The sequence below is a fragment of the Apaloderma vittatum genome, unplaced genomic scaffold (genome assembly GCF_000703405.1).
Source record: "Apaloderma vittatum isolate BGI_N311 unplaced genomic scaffold, ASM70340v1 scaffold31954, whole genome shotgun sequence".
NCBI lineage: Eukaryota > Metazoa > Chordata > Aves > Trogoniformes > Trogonidae > Apaloderma > Apaloderma vittatum.
The window spans coordinates 16,280-32,736 of record NW_009712642.1 but is presented as its reverse complement, the minus strand read 5'-3'; the positions used below and the strand labels follow the sequence as shown (position 1 = coordinate 32,736).

The 16,457-nt window shown below is 42.5% G+C and overlaps 1 protein-coding gene across 1 annotated transcript in view; it reads right to left on the bottom strand.

Moving 5' to 3' along the window:
• BRF1 (BRF1, RNA polymerase III transcription initiation factor 90 kDa subunit) overlaps window positions 1-16,457 on the bottom strand; it is a gene marked incomplete at its 3' end in the record, with an annotated part of 54,282 nt that overhangs the window by 23,749 nt on the left and 14,076 nt on the right. The window contains exon 6 of the mRNA XM_009868070.1: window positions 15,877-16,155. Within this exon, the coding sequence (XP_009866372.1) occupies window positions 15,877-16,155 (279 nt within the window). The remainder of the gene's footprint in view (window positions 1-15,876; window positions 16,156-16,457) is intronic.

Below are 16,457 nucleotides of genomic sequence, written 5' to 3'. Positions count from 1 at the left end.
GCACAACACACGTCTCGGTGCTTGTCCACACACTCAGCCCCTCCTGCCTGAGTAGTTATGAACTTAAAATTTTTAAAATGGAGACTGTAAAGGCAGATTTCCCCTACTTATTGCTCTTTTCTATCCGATCACCAGTCTCCCTGCTGTATTTTCCTCCTTTGACGTTCATGCTGTTCTTGGCATCTTTTCTCTCCTCTCCCTTCCTCCATCCTCCTTCTTTTTTGGTGCCTTCTGGTCTGTACTTTCTGCATTTTTTTAAAAAATCTCTGCAGGGGTATCCAACAGTAACAGTTTATATAAAGGGAGAGGCCAGGGAGAAGAAGTGACCGGCATCTTAATCAGCTCCCCGTTCCAAGCCCAAAGCGCCGCCGTACCTCTAGCAGAAGGCGAGGGCTGCACAAGCCTTAGAGAGGTGACAGCAAAGGCAGCCGGGCTCAGATCAGCCTCCAGTTCCCCTGGAACTGCCAGACCACTGCGTGAAACAGCAAGAGCGCTTTACGCCCAAGCCAGCCGTAAAGGGAACAGCTGGTTTAATGTTTAAGCGCTGAAGCATCATTTCTGCGACTGCAGCTTGCCAGTTAAGGAGCCAGGTCTGCTGTGGGTGCTAAACGCTCTGTGCCCATGAGCCCAGGATTCTTGCCTGGCCGGCCCTCAGCCACCCCAGCCGCAGGACATATGTTTTATTGAGAAGTAAATTTACTCCTGTAACGTCCCGCCCTCCCCGCACCAAATTAAACAAGATGGGGAGCTCTGCACTACTTAAAAGCAAATCCTAGAATTTTGCCTGGAATTTTAATTTTTTTTTAATTATGAATTGATTTCTGTCCCACCGGAAAAAGAAAACAAAAAAAATTTATAGAGGCATATAAACACATACCGTTTTTAAGCTACAAAGACACAGGAAAAATCTGAGGAGACCCAGTACAACATTTTATGGGCTAACTGGGCTGATTGGAAGTCAAAAGCAAATTAATTGATTTTCTTAGGGCAGCACTGAAAAGTCACAACTGGCTCAGATGACAGCCCAAAAATTAGAGGCATTTTCCACTACTAGAAGCACAAATGGCTGAACTGTCGGGAGGAAGTGCAAACCCGAGCTCAGCCTAACTCCGACACGTTTCTTGCCCTGTCAGAGCTACCGCTCTTACCCTTGCACCCCCAGGACAGGGGGTGAACTTCCACATTAACCTGACCTGAGCGAGCTCTCCTGCTAAAGAAGCGGTCTTTCTCTTCCTCCCAGCATTGTGGTCTGGACCAAAGAGCTGCCCCAGCTTAAAAATAGCCTGGCAAAATAACTCATCCAGACAAGTGAAAATGAGGAATGAGTTGAGCTTTCTGCCTAAGATTTCCTTCTAATCACCCTCATCATCTCTCAGCAAAGGTGGGCTAACGCTTACTCCCTCCTTTGAGGTTCAGGGCTTGTCTATGGTGGATCTGGTGAGCAGCTCAGCACCAGGCACCTGAAGCAACCCGGACTACAGAAATGCCTCAGCAGGCAACTATTAGCATTAAGACAACACCATGATATAGTGTATGAAATTATATACCTCGGTCTTTATTCAGAGGGAAAAAAAAAATTCAATTTGTATCTTGGCCATTTACCACACTGTCCGGGCAGGCTGAATGGTGAAAAGCTGTTAACTGAAAGAAAATTATCAGGTAAGAAATTTCTCATTTTGTTACCCAGCTTCTTCCTTCCTTTATTCCTAATGAGAAATAGCAAGCAGGGAATTACAGAGATTGCAAGAAAGAAAACTTAACAGTTTATTCTTATTCTTCTTCTTATTATTATTATTATTACTATACTAGAATAACAGGCAAGAGCAAAAGCTCCCCTGCAAAAAGTAAAAGTTCTGTAAATGAAGCAGTTAGATGGGAACTTGGCCCAAAAGAGAAAGTCTCTGTGGTGGGTGGGGGCTGGATTCAGAGCAGCTACTGGGCAGCTTTTTATGCTGCCAGGATTACTGGAGACATGCAGCAGAGAGAGCACACACACACAATCCTGCCACTGGCCCAGTGACCAAGACCACCAGTTGGGGTTTGCAGATCTGAAAGGAGACGACATAGGTTTGAATTCTTAAAGGGCAGCAGCTACAGAAAAGCAAATCCACATCAAGAGCATCAGTTTATTAAGAACAGATAGCTGCAGCCAGTATAGACCATGTTTTTAAATAAAAACCACAGAGGTTGTGCCGTTTCACATTAGATGAACTGCCGTCCTTTCGTCTCTGACCATGCCTGAGGGCTGAGATCCAGGCAGGTGGTAAAAGTACTTCTCTGTCTTGCTCTGGACCCAGCCAGAGCTCTCACGGGAGCCCTGCCCCAGGGACCAAGGCAGTTTTGTGTCCATTCAGGCAACTACACGAATCACAGAAGGATCTCTGCGGTCCAACTTACAGGTGTTGCCTGGGGGGCTCCAAGTCACAGAGGAGCACGACAAGCTCACTTGGTTATCTGGCCACACTGCAGCAGAGAGTACAGTGCAGCAAACTCGTGGCAGGGAGGTCATGCCTTGTCTTCCCTCTCTCCCCAGATGTTTTAGGGACTGCAGAGAACCTTTTCCCAGATGCGCAGTAGACAGTGGTGATGGATTTTAACATTTTGCCTGCAGCAGCTCCGAGGCCCCAATGCCTTGGCATTTGAATAGCCTGAACCGTAAGCACAGCATAATTAGCATGTGTACTCCATATGCTTGAGATCCATCATTACAGCGCTGGAATGCCCTCCGACACCGCAACTTTCCAAAAGAAGAAAGTTGTGGAGAAGTTCCTGGAGAATCATTTGTCTTATTCTCCAGGAACAGTGGAAGAAAAGGCTCTTCCGTGCACAGGAGGTTTCTGGTGGAGCTGGAGAAATAACCTTTTCCCGAGAAAGCCCAGCAGCATGATTCACCTATAAATAATGGAGCTGGTTTCAAAGCCAGCCTTTCAAGCTAATGGCTATCAGAAAGGCCAGCCATATGCTTGTACAACCTGTCATTCTGATTAATCTCAACATCTGACTTGTATATAAAGTTTATATAGTAACAGAACTATATTTAATATGTCACTTCAGCTAGGTTACATGTTGCTGACTTTACAGTTTCTCACCAATCTGCCAGTCTCCTCCAGGTCACAGGCACACAAAGGAACCTGTTTAAATGTTGATTAGATGCAGAGCTAAGCAAAGACTTGAGAAAGATTCTAGTAAGGCTCAAAAACCAGGTAGATTGGTAACTTGTTTCAAAGAGAGCATTGGAGAATATAAGGTTCCACATCCACATGCAATTCATTCTTTATTTAAATATATTAGGCCTCCCGTAACACATTATTGTAGATGCAACAAGAAAGTCACAAATTACGGCTCAGTCTCACATACACTAAAGGGATTCATGGCTCTTTCTGCCATGCACCCATTTTACTTTACAGCATATGGCACAGTATCAAAGTCGCTTTCCCATGAGGCTTAATCTAAGTTCACGAGCACATACTGTATCATGGCACTAATTCTCAGAAACACAACTGTGTGTCTGCAGCCTATTTGGGGAGAAGGATGTACATTTCAGGTATCAATTCACTTGAATACATTTAGCATTACATGCAATACGGATTTCTCTGAAACCAGGAAAGGTTATTTTGAATTAACTAAACTAAAGTTATCTTCTGAAAATAACCGTGTAACTTCTTACTGTTCAACTACAAAATGAAACCCAACCCACCAGGTCATCATTTCAAATTCAGATCTTCTGTCCTTTCCTACAGAACAGATGTTTATTTATATTTCCTTTATTTCTTTTACTTCTTTAGGTAAGAGTAGGATGGATTTATGTTAATTTTAGCTTGGTAAACTCTTCCCACAGTAGACTTAAGTACCATCAACTGTGTAATGAAATAAGCCCTGGGCAGGGCTGACAGAAGGGACTGGTGAGGGAAGAGCTAGCAAAAGGCTCTGTCTCCTGAAAGAGGGTGATTTTGAATCTTACTAGCAAGATAGAGCAGAGAATACTGAAGTCCAGACACAACACTCCAACACAATTCCCTTCGCGCCGTCAAAACCAACATAAAAATCTTTAAATGCTAAAATAAAGCCAAGAAAAGAGAACATTACTGTCAATGACTGCCAACCGAAATGAATGATCTGGGTTGAAAGCGTTTGCTGACGTAGCTACAAGTGGCCACAAAGATTTGAGGGCTGTGGCAGCAAACTGGTCTGTGGAACAGCTCCTCACCTCCTGCCGAGACAAACCAGGCACGTGGATGTCAACTCTGCCATCGCCCCCACAAACAGCTCCTCACCTCCTGCCGAGATGAACCACGCGTACGGGCTTCAACTCCAAACATTGCCATCGGGGATCAAGGCGCTGAAGACGGAGCTACGCCACTCAAAGCTACGCCTTTTGGGAGGACCAACTGCACCGCTCACTCTAAACTGAGTGTAACAGACCCAAAGTAAAGCCAAGTCACTATTTTTGGGAGCAAGGGCTGAGAACTGACTTTTAGCCTTCGCCCAGAAGAGGTTTGCAGGTCAATGAAATCACGATACAGCCAGGACACCCCTGAGAGGCAGCCAGCACGGCTGCGTCAAGGCACCCCGACCCACCGGCATCGCCCCCAGGAAATCCGGCAAAGAAGTAGCAGGAGGCCTTGTCGGAGACTGTGGAACCCAACATCCACAGCCACAAAAGTTTAACTTTCAAGATATTTCTCAGCTGCTACCAAGATAGCAGCGGCACTGCAATCAACCGGCTTGACTGATGGAAATGACTGCGCATCTACAAAAACTTACAGGCTGTGTTATTCCACGTTTTGCCCAAAAGAAGGAGATAGATTTGAAGAACACAAAGTCATCTAAATCACAGCCTTAATTGTACTGGCGCTTCAAAAAAAAAGAAAGAAAATGAGAACAACAATTTCAGGCTTTTGTGTTATATTTAGGCACCACATTTTTCCCCATATTGTAGTAAAATTAAAAGTAGAAATCTTTGGATGCAGCAAGAATAAGGAAGCTTGTCAAATTTTGGGGAATCAACAATTAATATAATAGTAATTAAATCAGAAGAATAACTATATGGCACGGTAGGGTTGCTCTGTCACAGCAGTTGCTTAAAAAATTGTTAAGCAAAGAAATAAAATAAGAAATGTTCTTTGTTTATTTGTTTTCTAGTTCACCAGCATCACAAACTCATGCTGGTATTTGAAAGTCAAACTGGACTCTCCCTAGCTATACACCCTTATTATCATAAACGTTCCACAACTGGAAATTACTTTTCGTGATGCTTATGCCAAAAAGAAAATAGCTGTATTGCAACTGCAGAACCAAAAGTAGCAAAATGTAATAAACATTCATCTTTGTCAGTGGCTCTGCAAACCAATCTGTTCGGCACATAGGTGCCATTTTTACACAGTTGCTTTATTACTGCATAATTATTGATGGATCAGCCATCTAAAGGAAGGTTGTGCTTAAAAATGAGCTTGTTAAAATTTTAAGTGTAAACCTTAGGATAAAGAACAGCAGCTAGATTTCATCTGATATAAACTTTTAAGGAGGAAAAAAAAGTTGGAGGAACAATTTCAAAAAATGCTACATTTGAGGCAGGCATGAAATTGAAGCAGGCAAGAAACTTTAATGTGATAAAAGAAAGAATTGGGGACATCTGTACAGAAAATAAGTTGTAAGTAGCAGGAGGAATTATCAATCTAGTGATGTGCCAGCTCTTTGCATTTCAACTGCTTCACAGGCCATATCATAAAAACTGTTTGCAATGAAAGCAGTATGAAGAATTCCTACTTATTATTGCTCCCAGTGATATTCTACCCAGTTTGTGTGCGTACACTGACTGTATCCTTTCAAGTACAACACTGTTTGGTATTAGCACCTGTTTAAATTACTTGCCCACAAACACTGTTCCATGTTCAAAATGCCTCACTATTAAATTTGTTTCAGTCAAAGTACTTGAAGAGTTTTTATCAAACTTTCAAAGACAAGAAAGTTTCATGTGAGGTTTCTGAAAGTCGAGATAAAGAAATAAACTTCAAATGGAAAAGCAGGCGTTTTCAGAAGAGAATTTGCCGTACCTTTTTGAATTCCCTCCTCACCTTGTTAAACCAAGCTTGTCACTGCTCGCAGATTTCTAAGTGTTGTACTCCTGGAGCTCAAGTTCAAGCATCAACCTCACTTCCAGTACAAAGACTCTGCATACAAGAATGAACTTGGCCAGTAGCATATGTGAAATCACTCATTCCTCTTCACCGACGGATCATAAAACCTCTACAGTGCTGATACCTCCGTGAAGGCATGAATGCTGGTCTCAGCCTCCAAAATACAAAGACGTGGTCCAAAGTGCTCGCCTAACCCCAGGCAAACTGGGGGAGCCCCCAGTGCCTCAGCATCGCGCTACTTCCCTTGGCAGTGGGTACCACCACCCTCCCACCACTGCTGCACCAGCCGAGGCATCACTCCCTAACACTCATCTGTCAAAATGACCCCGTGAATAAAAAAGGCTGATATTTTTGACAGACTCAATTGAGGGAGACAACTACACGTGTGCTAACACCAGCAGGTAAGAGGGGGATGAGCCAGTGAGGCAAAGACGTCTCTTAACCTCAGCCAGCAGCACCCACATCATCACATCCCTATCACACCTATTCGGAGTTAAAACTGGAGGCCATATTCAACCAAAGCCATATAAAACAGGGATTTTTATCTTTCCTCTTGGCGAAGAACTTGGCACAGGAGCTTTGTGTTAGTTCTGCAGCAGCTACAGAGCCGTGAGACAGCGCAGTGGCATGGCAAGCAGCACTCCTGCTAAGCACAGATACTCTGGATTGAAGTGCAAAGAGAGACTTTTTGGGAAAGCAACTTCTCATTGAAGTATGTTTATTTAATGACACAGTACAATAGCACCACTGGTGAAATAATTTCATAGAATCATAGAACAATTCAGGTTGGAAAAGACCCTTGGGATCATCAAGTCCAACCATTGACCCTACACTACAAGGTCACCCCTAAACCACATCACCCAACACCCCATCTAAACAACACTTGAACACATCCAGGGATGGCAACTCCTCCCTAGGCAGTCTGTTCCAGTGTCTGACCAATCACCATGACCAATCATCCATATCACGTTGATATGGATGTTGTGGCACTTCAATACACAACTTCTACGGTAATGTGGATTTGCATTTTTTACCTTTAGCAGGAAATTAGTAAGGGCCTAAGTGTAACTTCGAAATTCAGTCATTCGCCTTGTTCCTATAAAAGTGTTAATGTTTCGGTTACAGAGCGCTTTTATTTTCTTTCCATCTGTGGGCACATGGTGGCTTCCCCACCATATCTCAATCAAACACAGCATTTAGGTAGCGAATTTGCTGAAAAATGGTATACTTCCACCCCCTGCACAGCTGTTTACTTCCGGCACCTGCTTTTACACCTATCTCAAGAGCCTTGTTTCTTGCTCCCAATTTATTTATTGGTACTACTTAACAGCATTATTTACTCATTTCATATTAATTCCCTTATTTCTGCTACACAGTTCTATGTGTTCAGGTCTCTTCTTACAGAAAACAACTCCTACAATCTTAGGTATACACTTATGTGTCACTATGAAAGCTAGCCTTACAATAAACTGCTGACCTTAAAAGAAAGTATTTTCTGCTTCCTTTTAACAAAACTTGGCTGCAAAAAATCCCTAGAGTCAACTCTTTGCAATCCACTCCCTAATTTGCAACTACATCTTCCCCACACAGTCCACCAGCATCTCCTCATCCATTCACTTCAGACAGTCTTGACCCAACACAGTCCACACAATCCTATGTAAAAGATCACAATTTTTGTTATTAATAACCAACCCAAAGCTGGTCTTATCTGCCAGTAGCTTTGCACCACTGCAATTAATAGACACCAAAAAGTCTAAATGCAATTTTTCCAGCCCTAATGAATGCATTCTGGTGAGTGCATATGAAAAAAAAATAAATTGAAAAGCTGAAGGCTACAGTAGCCTCAAGTCGACAGGTCACTCTGATTCCAGGTCAAAGCAGACTCTATATTTGGCTGCTTTGATTATAATTGCTTACAGGATAAAAAATACATAGCAATTATCTCATTGTTACACAAGAAAAAAGACCTACTAAATGAACCAATCCTAAAGTAACATTAGAAAACAAATTATTTCAAAAGCAATTGGGAGTAGTACAATTCAGTTTCCAAAATTGTTTTTAATTGCCAACAGTGTCAACATTAATGTTACTCCTCTCTTAGATAATACATCGGTGTTAGTTATGAAAGCATTTAGCAAACCAAAAATGTCAAACTACAATTATACAAGGCTCAACTCGTGACTGTTTTCATCAACAGTCTGTAGTATCTGAAATCCCTAATTACAAGGGTCATCTACGCAAGGCGCAGCCCAACCCATGCATACACGTTTATCTTGACTACTATGACAGTCCCACGGATTTCAGACCAACAAACAAAACAGATGAAGGGTGTGATGATGTTAATCCTTAAGAGGATATAGGAATTAATTTTTCAGACAAAATTCAAGGCTACCAAACAAAGGCAGAACAACAAACTGCTACACAGAAACACTTTGCAGAATCTTGCAGAATCAGCACTCCATTTAAAGGGTTTACTTTGGTGGATTTTCAGTTTGCAGGTATTGCCTTTACCAGCTGTACCATAAGAAAATAGATTATGAAATGGAGAATTATTTTAGCTTTTTCAGAAGATGCGAGACAAATGTGGTCAGGATCCACCAGAGCACTGCACATGGATTTATTACCTATCATATTAAACCTAAAGTAGCTAAGCCTTCCAAATCTCTCTGTGCTGTATTTTCTTCTTCCAAGGGCGCGTTTCGTGGCTCCTTGACCTAGGTTAATAAGTCTTTATTCTCAATAACAACTGAGACCATGAAGCCTCCCTGAACTGAACCCAGGCCTCCACTCCTGACATTTCAGACACCGTGATGAATTGCTCAAATAACATCCTCCTGAGCGGGGAGCTTTCCATGCGAATTTAACATCCTCCCTGTAGCCTACATGGTTGTAATTTTCCGCAACTCTCTAATGAACAATTTCACTTTTCAGTTGAGTTTTTTGGTGAAAGATTTTTTTTTTCCTTTTTGGCAGAAGGGCAGGGCAGGAACGTCCGTTTCTTCTGCAAACTGGCCACCTAACCAAATAACTGTGAGCTTTAACGGGCTCAAATTCTGGCAGGTGCGGAAATGGAAATATCACATAATTCTCATACTAGCAGGGAGTTATTAAGTTTTTTTAGCCAGGTTTCCTGCATGCCTGTAAGCGTCTGCATCGTCACTCCCCAACATCACCTCCCTGAGTCTTGTTTTAATCCATCGCCTATTTCAAGCAAGATTTAGGAGCAGAGCAATGATCCCTGAGATGCTTATGTTTCCACAGTTTTTCTCAGAACCAGTCTCCAGAAAGACAGGAGCAATTATAAATGCCTCTGAAAGTATCTCCCATGCTGAGAACCTGCATCTTTTCAGATGCAAGGGAGTGCAGACAGGAGAAAACTTTGAAAAGAAGCCCCAACAGAAGGAAAACCTTAGATCAGTGGCTACAAATGCTGAAGCATCCAAGTAAACCATAAAACACAACCCTCCCTTAGTATTTGAGGAACAAATGTTTTTGCCATATTGCAATTTAGGCACAGAAAAAGGACTATTTCTAAAGCACCAGGTGAGGTTCTCTCCATAGCCTCACCTAAGAGCAATGTAAGGCTTTTACACTACACAGATCGAAAATAAAACTCACTTTACATCATGTTTTTATTGGACAAATTCAAGACACAAAAGACATATTGCCCACTGTCCGCTTGGCAGTCAGGATGAGGTGGAAGTGAAGCAAAAAAAAAAAAAAGAAATCCAAGCCTGGAAAAGCTTTTCGGGTTTTTAAAACATTTCTATTCCAGATTTTTATGAAACAAAAAATGAGGGAGAGAAGAGCATAAACAGACTTCCTCCCCTGCAACAGCTGGGATAACAGGACAGCCAGGGTCCAAGGGCACTCATTCACAAGGGACATGGCCAAGTAAGGTTTAAGAGACAAGGTCTGCTTTTTTGAGCTAGGGAACCTCAATCCCGATCTCCAGTACCTTCTCCCAACCATAGCCCCTGCTACTCTGGGGCAGTTCTTTTTTGACCAAGATTTCTGACAAAAATGACACAGATTTTCCTATAAGGAGTGTCTATGTTGATACACTAATCCTCTGGAAAATGCCTGAAACATCCACAAATGTTCTAAAAATGTATTCACATGATTCAGCTTATGCTTTCCCTCAAATTTAGCTCTAACCAACTGCAGGTTTCTCTCCAAAACTCCTCTCTAGACTTGTTTGGAAATCCTTCAGCCAAACTATATGATAGTTTTCATCCCTTAACCTTCCTAGTTACTCACGGCATGAATATGGAACAAATTTATAGCATTCCTATCCTTTAATGAAACACAAAGATCCTGCATGGAAAAATGTATACACAGATTTTGGGGTAACACATGAACATGCAATACTCTCACGTGAGCGCCATACACAGTCCAATAAGAAAACTAGGTGATTTGTAATTCATACTCAAGACTTCGGGTATCAAAAAATTGCATCCAAAGCAGTTGGTGTCTCCTATTACCACGCTGGCTGCAGCAAGCTCTTCGTATCTCATTAACAGCATAATGAAGGTTCCATCAGGGATAGAGTCTATCAAAACTGCGAAGCACAGCCATAGAGCGGCCAGATTAGAAAGATTAGCTTGGGTTTTCATCACTTAGATCTCAAAATCAGGAAGGAGCTAGTCCTGCCACACAAAACATTCTCCAATGAGCAAACAGCACATGGAGACAAGAAAAAATGCTCAGAAGGCATCACACAAGGAAGGTGGCACCAAGCAGGTCACCCACGCTGCCCATTGCCACACGTGGAGCTTCAAACTACCACAGCAACTGCAGCGTTGAAGCCCGAGCTAGATGAAGAGCCATCAGGATGGGGACACGCATGCTTGCCCTGATGACCAAACATACTTTGCATATGTATCACAATTAGGACTAAACTCAGCAGCTTTATTTCCCATGTATGTGGTAATTATGATTCAATAGGGCTTCATAATGTTCTCTTTAATTACTGATTATATCTTTTTGTATACTTTTATATGCACGTATACATCTATATATTTTCAAACAGTTGGCACTGTATGTACTCAGACAAAATCTGAGGTAGAAAGGAAGATGTTAGAAGAAGAAACCAGAGCACAGAGCTGGTCAACACATATCTGCTGATGGGGCAGCAACAGTGGGAGCAGCGAGCCCAACCCCCTGAGCTGGGATCCTGGATGGGGTGAACAACTCTTCTTGGTACATGCGGCCACAAACAGCGCTTCTCCAAGTCTGCAGGCTCTTAAGCAGCCCTCCATGGCAGCTCAGACCCTGTAACATTTCAGCAAACTTCCCCGGCCGCAGTGCTGCTGGCACTGGTCAGCTGCTGCTGCCAGAAACAAAAAAAGAGGGGGATCACATACACATGCATTTTTGCTCACTGAGTGAGGGAGCTGAGCCAGATCGGGGAAGCCCCAAGACCAGGACAAAGTATGAAGTGAGAGTTGGCAGCTGTGGGGGATGAAATCCAGAGGAAAAGAGTAAGACCTTGGAGGACGAGCTCATCCTGTCTTGTCTAACTTCCATCTTTTGCCACTTCTCACATGCTCCTCAGGTAAGAAGATGAAAAATGCTGATATACAGGAACGACAACTTTTTGATCAATGAACACTGGCTGCATGGGGGCTTCAACACCCAAAGAAACCAACAGCAACATCTCTTGACTTCAGCCCATGTCGGGTTATGCTGGTTGGAGCGATGGAGGCATAAACGAGCCAACTCGGTTTTGTGCTTGTTCGCAATTAATTTCTCATGAACTCTTCGTGAAATGAGCAGTGAATGCAGTTAGCTGGGTGCCTAAGCAAGCACAAGATGGTACATGCATGGTCATTTCTCACGGCAAAAGCTGCTTACTTTCATGAGGACGTGCAGGAGCGTGTCACCACCCACTTCACATACACTGCTTGAAACTACCATCCTAAATGACTGCATGTGAATTTCGATTCAAAACAAAAACTAAATCAGGTCTCAAACACTACCTCAATTGCAACGGGGAAGTTATATAAAGTTAATTGGTAACCCGTACTCTGTATTTTACCATTATTTCTGTTGTTCTCAGACCTTCCTCACTTTTAGCCCTGGCCAGAATCAAGTTTATGACTTTTGATTTATGTAGTAAGAAGAGAGATTGGCAGCAGTGTGACACGGGAAGGACAGGGTGACAGCTGGCAAACATCAGTTCAGAAACACCTAGAAAGATGATAAATTATCTGAAGTGGTGTAAAAGGGACATAATAATAAATTTTACACCAAAGAACTTTATTTCTTGAAAGCCAATGACATTTGACTGTGGCAGTCTCCTAAAGGAAACGGTGCCTTGTTCTGAGGGACTGCAGAATCAGAAAGAGCACGTAGACAATGGAGAGGAGGCTGAGATGCTGCATGGCCAGGAAAATGGACAGACTGGGGTACCTGATCCCCATCTCTGAAACTAAGATCTCACTATAAAGCACTTTTATAATGAAGCATAAGAAAGAAGCGGTTGCAAAGAGCCAAACAGATCTCAGCTTAAATATCTCTGCAAATTAATACACTTTGTAGGAAAAACCTGCCAAATGCAGTGTTTATTCTAAGCACTTTACTGCCTCAGACTCATTTACCCAGTACCTTACATGCTCTCTTTGTAATGCAAATTTGCTAAAATACTATGCTTTCCATAAAACATTCATATAGACAAGCTCACACTGCTCAAATACCAATTGCAAGTGGAGCAAAAATACACTAAATTTTTCTTCATACTTGGGCTCTAAGTCTTATCTGCACAAGCAGTTTGTGAGAAACCTTCTGCTGTTGCTGTAGCCACCACAGCACGAAGGTGGAAGATTTCCCAAAGCAGCTGATGTAAGCAATTATAAACTGAATTACCACATGCAAAAGCCAAATGAAAAGGCTTTGTAGAAGATGGTTTTTTTTGAGGAAGAGAGATCATTACTGAGAGGAAAGGAGACACCTTGCATTTAAGATGGCAAAACTTCGCACATATTGCACCTGCTTGCTGAGCTCCTATTTTAAAAGGCACCTGTGTAACAACACCGTGTATCACCACGAGGGTTTGCAGGGAATCCTCACCGCGTAGCACCAGGCATGTCATTTCCAGCCACTACTGGATGTAATGCACCCACCCAACAACACGTGTAGCCCAGCAGGAGACACAAAATCATCCCAGTGAAGGTCTCCAGCCCAGCCTGACCCAGATGGTTCACACAGTGGAAGATGACTCAGGGTTGGAGAAGGCTGAGGGAAGAGAAACATTCCTGGTTTACGACTTACACAGCTGTGGAGAAGGACCAACACGTCACATTAAGGGTGCAATGTTACAGTGACTCCCTTCCTTCTCCAACGGATTTATGTGTTTGAACATGAAATACCACAGCAAATCCATGTCAAGCTGAGATTCACAATATAAGTTGCACTAAACCAAATTCAAGTACACAAGATACATGCAGGAAATTTTACTATATTTTCCTGGTCCCTCCACAGGTACCAACTACTTTTGTTTCAAAATGATCAATAAGTGTGCCATCTCAAATGCAACTCTGATCAACTGCTCTCATCCTGTAATTAGTTTTGAAAACTGCCAGCTCTTTTTCAGACTTGAAGAAAGGCCCCAAAATCTGGAAATTGTTCGATTATTTGTGTCTATCAGTTGGCCTGATAGAAGAAGATACCACCTCCAAGTACAAATCTTTCCCAGATTTCCCAGAACTGTGAGGCAGAACTCAAGACATCATTGCCTGAGGTGATAGAAACACCCACACTGGTTTTCACTGGGCTAAGATGCACAGGTCACCAACTGGGAGGCACCTTAAGAGTGCACCAAGAGCTTTTCTTTATTCTACATAATGAGATGCCAACTGCAAGCCAGGTGTAGCTCCCAGACCATCTGCCAGCCAAAACGCATCAAGGCCTCATTACTGCTCCTGAACCCAGATGACTTCCTGAAGGAAACCAGGTCCTCAGGGGAACGACGCACACCGGGGACTGCACCCCAGCATGATCAGCCCACAGCACCCACATACCAAAGTGAATCCGACTTAACGTGAAACTTTTAAGTTATTAAGATACATCAGGAGAGTCACTGGAGGAAAAGAAAAAAAAATGTTTGGGGCAGGATCTACAATCAAAATAAAACCAAATCAGTAATTGGGCATATGAGCTTCACAACGTGCTAAGAAAATAGGTACTTGTTCAAACACATGCAATGATTTCTCAGATGCGTTAAAAGCAAATGAACAGACTGAAACCTATTTGGTTTTGAAATTTGGTTCATTTGGCACATCCTCCACTTCTGAAAGAAAACAAACAGCGAATGCAGACAAGCCGCGGCATGAGCAGCCAAGCACTCTCCTGCCCACGCGGCTGAAGCCCGACTCAGAGGAACATACCTGGCTGTACCAGCTTAGTTTCATCTTTAAACTCAGTCCTCAGCCCATCCATTAGAACGGTCAATAGCAATGCCAGCTGAGAAATGTCCATCACTGGGAACTCATTTTTACAGGTCACTGGCTAGTCAGACAACAACAGCTTCTAGCCATTACTGACCTCTCTTCGACATGAACCGCTGATTTCCAGGAGAAAGACAAGCCACGAGCCATCCGTTTTCGTAATTGTAATTAAAACAAAACCAAAACCACTCAACTGTTTCTATGTGATTTTGTTTGTACAAAACATAAATGTGCAGCCATCCTGCTACATCTCTGGAATGCGAATACTAACATAATAAGAATCTGAATGCATTCACTTCATCTGTTAAGGCAGGGACTACCTTATTATAAGTAGGTGCTGTTGAACAGAAATTAGCATCAGAACAGTTTGGATAAGAAAAAGTGTTCTGCTGCATCAACCCCCAAGTAAGCTGACAAAACAGATTTGGAAAGGCGTGTCTTAATGTTGGAAAAATTAACGGCAACAAAGAAAAGAATAAAATGCCCTTCAGATATGTTTCATTCTCCAACTTATTAAGATGCAAAAGGAATTAAAAAAAATGTCATCTCTGTAAAGCTCAAGCACACTTAAGAAAAAAGAAACAAACCTGTCTGGTTGACTGGCTGTTTGCAGCACTGTCTGCCTTCACGGCTCTGGCAGAATTGGCTTCCTCAGTTGACCAGTCCCACTCCCACTGTACTATACAGAGCTCTGTGTTACAGACAGATCTGCGAGTTTCAAGAAAAATGGAGCAAAACCGCCACGACACACACCAAAGTCCACATCGAAGAAAAAAAGGCATACAACCAGTTATTTCCTCTGACAAACATATTAAATATTTTCCACTTGCAAGGATTCTCAATCAGAGAGACAGACTGCATCATGTTTGACTCCAGTAAAATGTCTCCTGAGAAAGTCTGCCTTGATCTAAAATTCTTACATTTAGGTTTTAACTCCCAGTCATATTTACAGGAATCTGCTTCCTCCAATTTCCTGACTGAGACTGCACAGCTTTAAATATGCCTGTCAGCTATCATATGACTGCAAACCTACTCAACTAAGAGACTCACGTTCTCAGGCTTCAGAAAATAATTAGGTACTCCAGATTTTCCTGCCGCTTCCCAAGAAGCGGACACCAATGAGCAACATCAACAACCCAGACCGCTGGTCCCATCCTGCCTCACAGCTCCTGTACCTCGAGGTTACAGTGATTCATGGAATTGCTACCACAGCAACCATCAAGATACATGGGAATTACCCACACCTGGATGCACATGTCCAGTTCCAACTCTGAGCTTGATCTCCTACTCACCAGGCTCTCCATCCTTAGTGGATATGCACTCTTTGATGGACTCTGTGATGCCGAGACTGGCTGCAGTGGGGAGTGGACCAAGCAAGGATTCCAGTGCGGGTGGTCTCACAACAGCTTCATGTCTATTTTTACCTTCCCCATCTTCATTCTGTTTGTCTCTATCCTTCTCATGAAGTTCATTATAAAAGTCCTTGTTTAAGTGATTGGCAGCTGCTTCCAGTTCCTCATCTTCTGCCTCCTCTTCTCCAAGTATGCTAGAGGTATTATCTTCTATAGAACCTGTAAGTGGAAAAAAAACACACAAAAACAACTGATCACTGTGTACCATCTGTTACAGAAACCAAATAAATAAAGAGGCACTCACTTAAATAGAAATCTTTAGAGAAAAATCTGTAGAACAAATACAGGATATTTTAGGACAATGTATGAATACATAAAGTTTCTAGATGCTCTTCAAATTCATTACCTTGGTTATTAAAATGTATTTTTGTGAATACAGTCATCATTTAAAATAGAAGTATTGTGTCACCAAATTATGGCGGGTAGAAGGGATTTGCAAGATAACATGGCTACTTACTGGT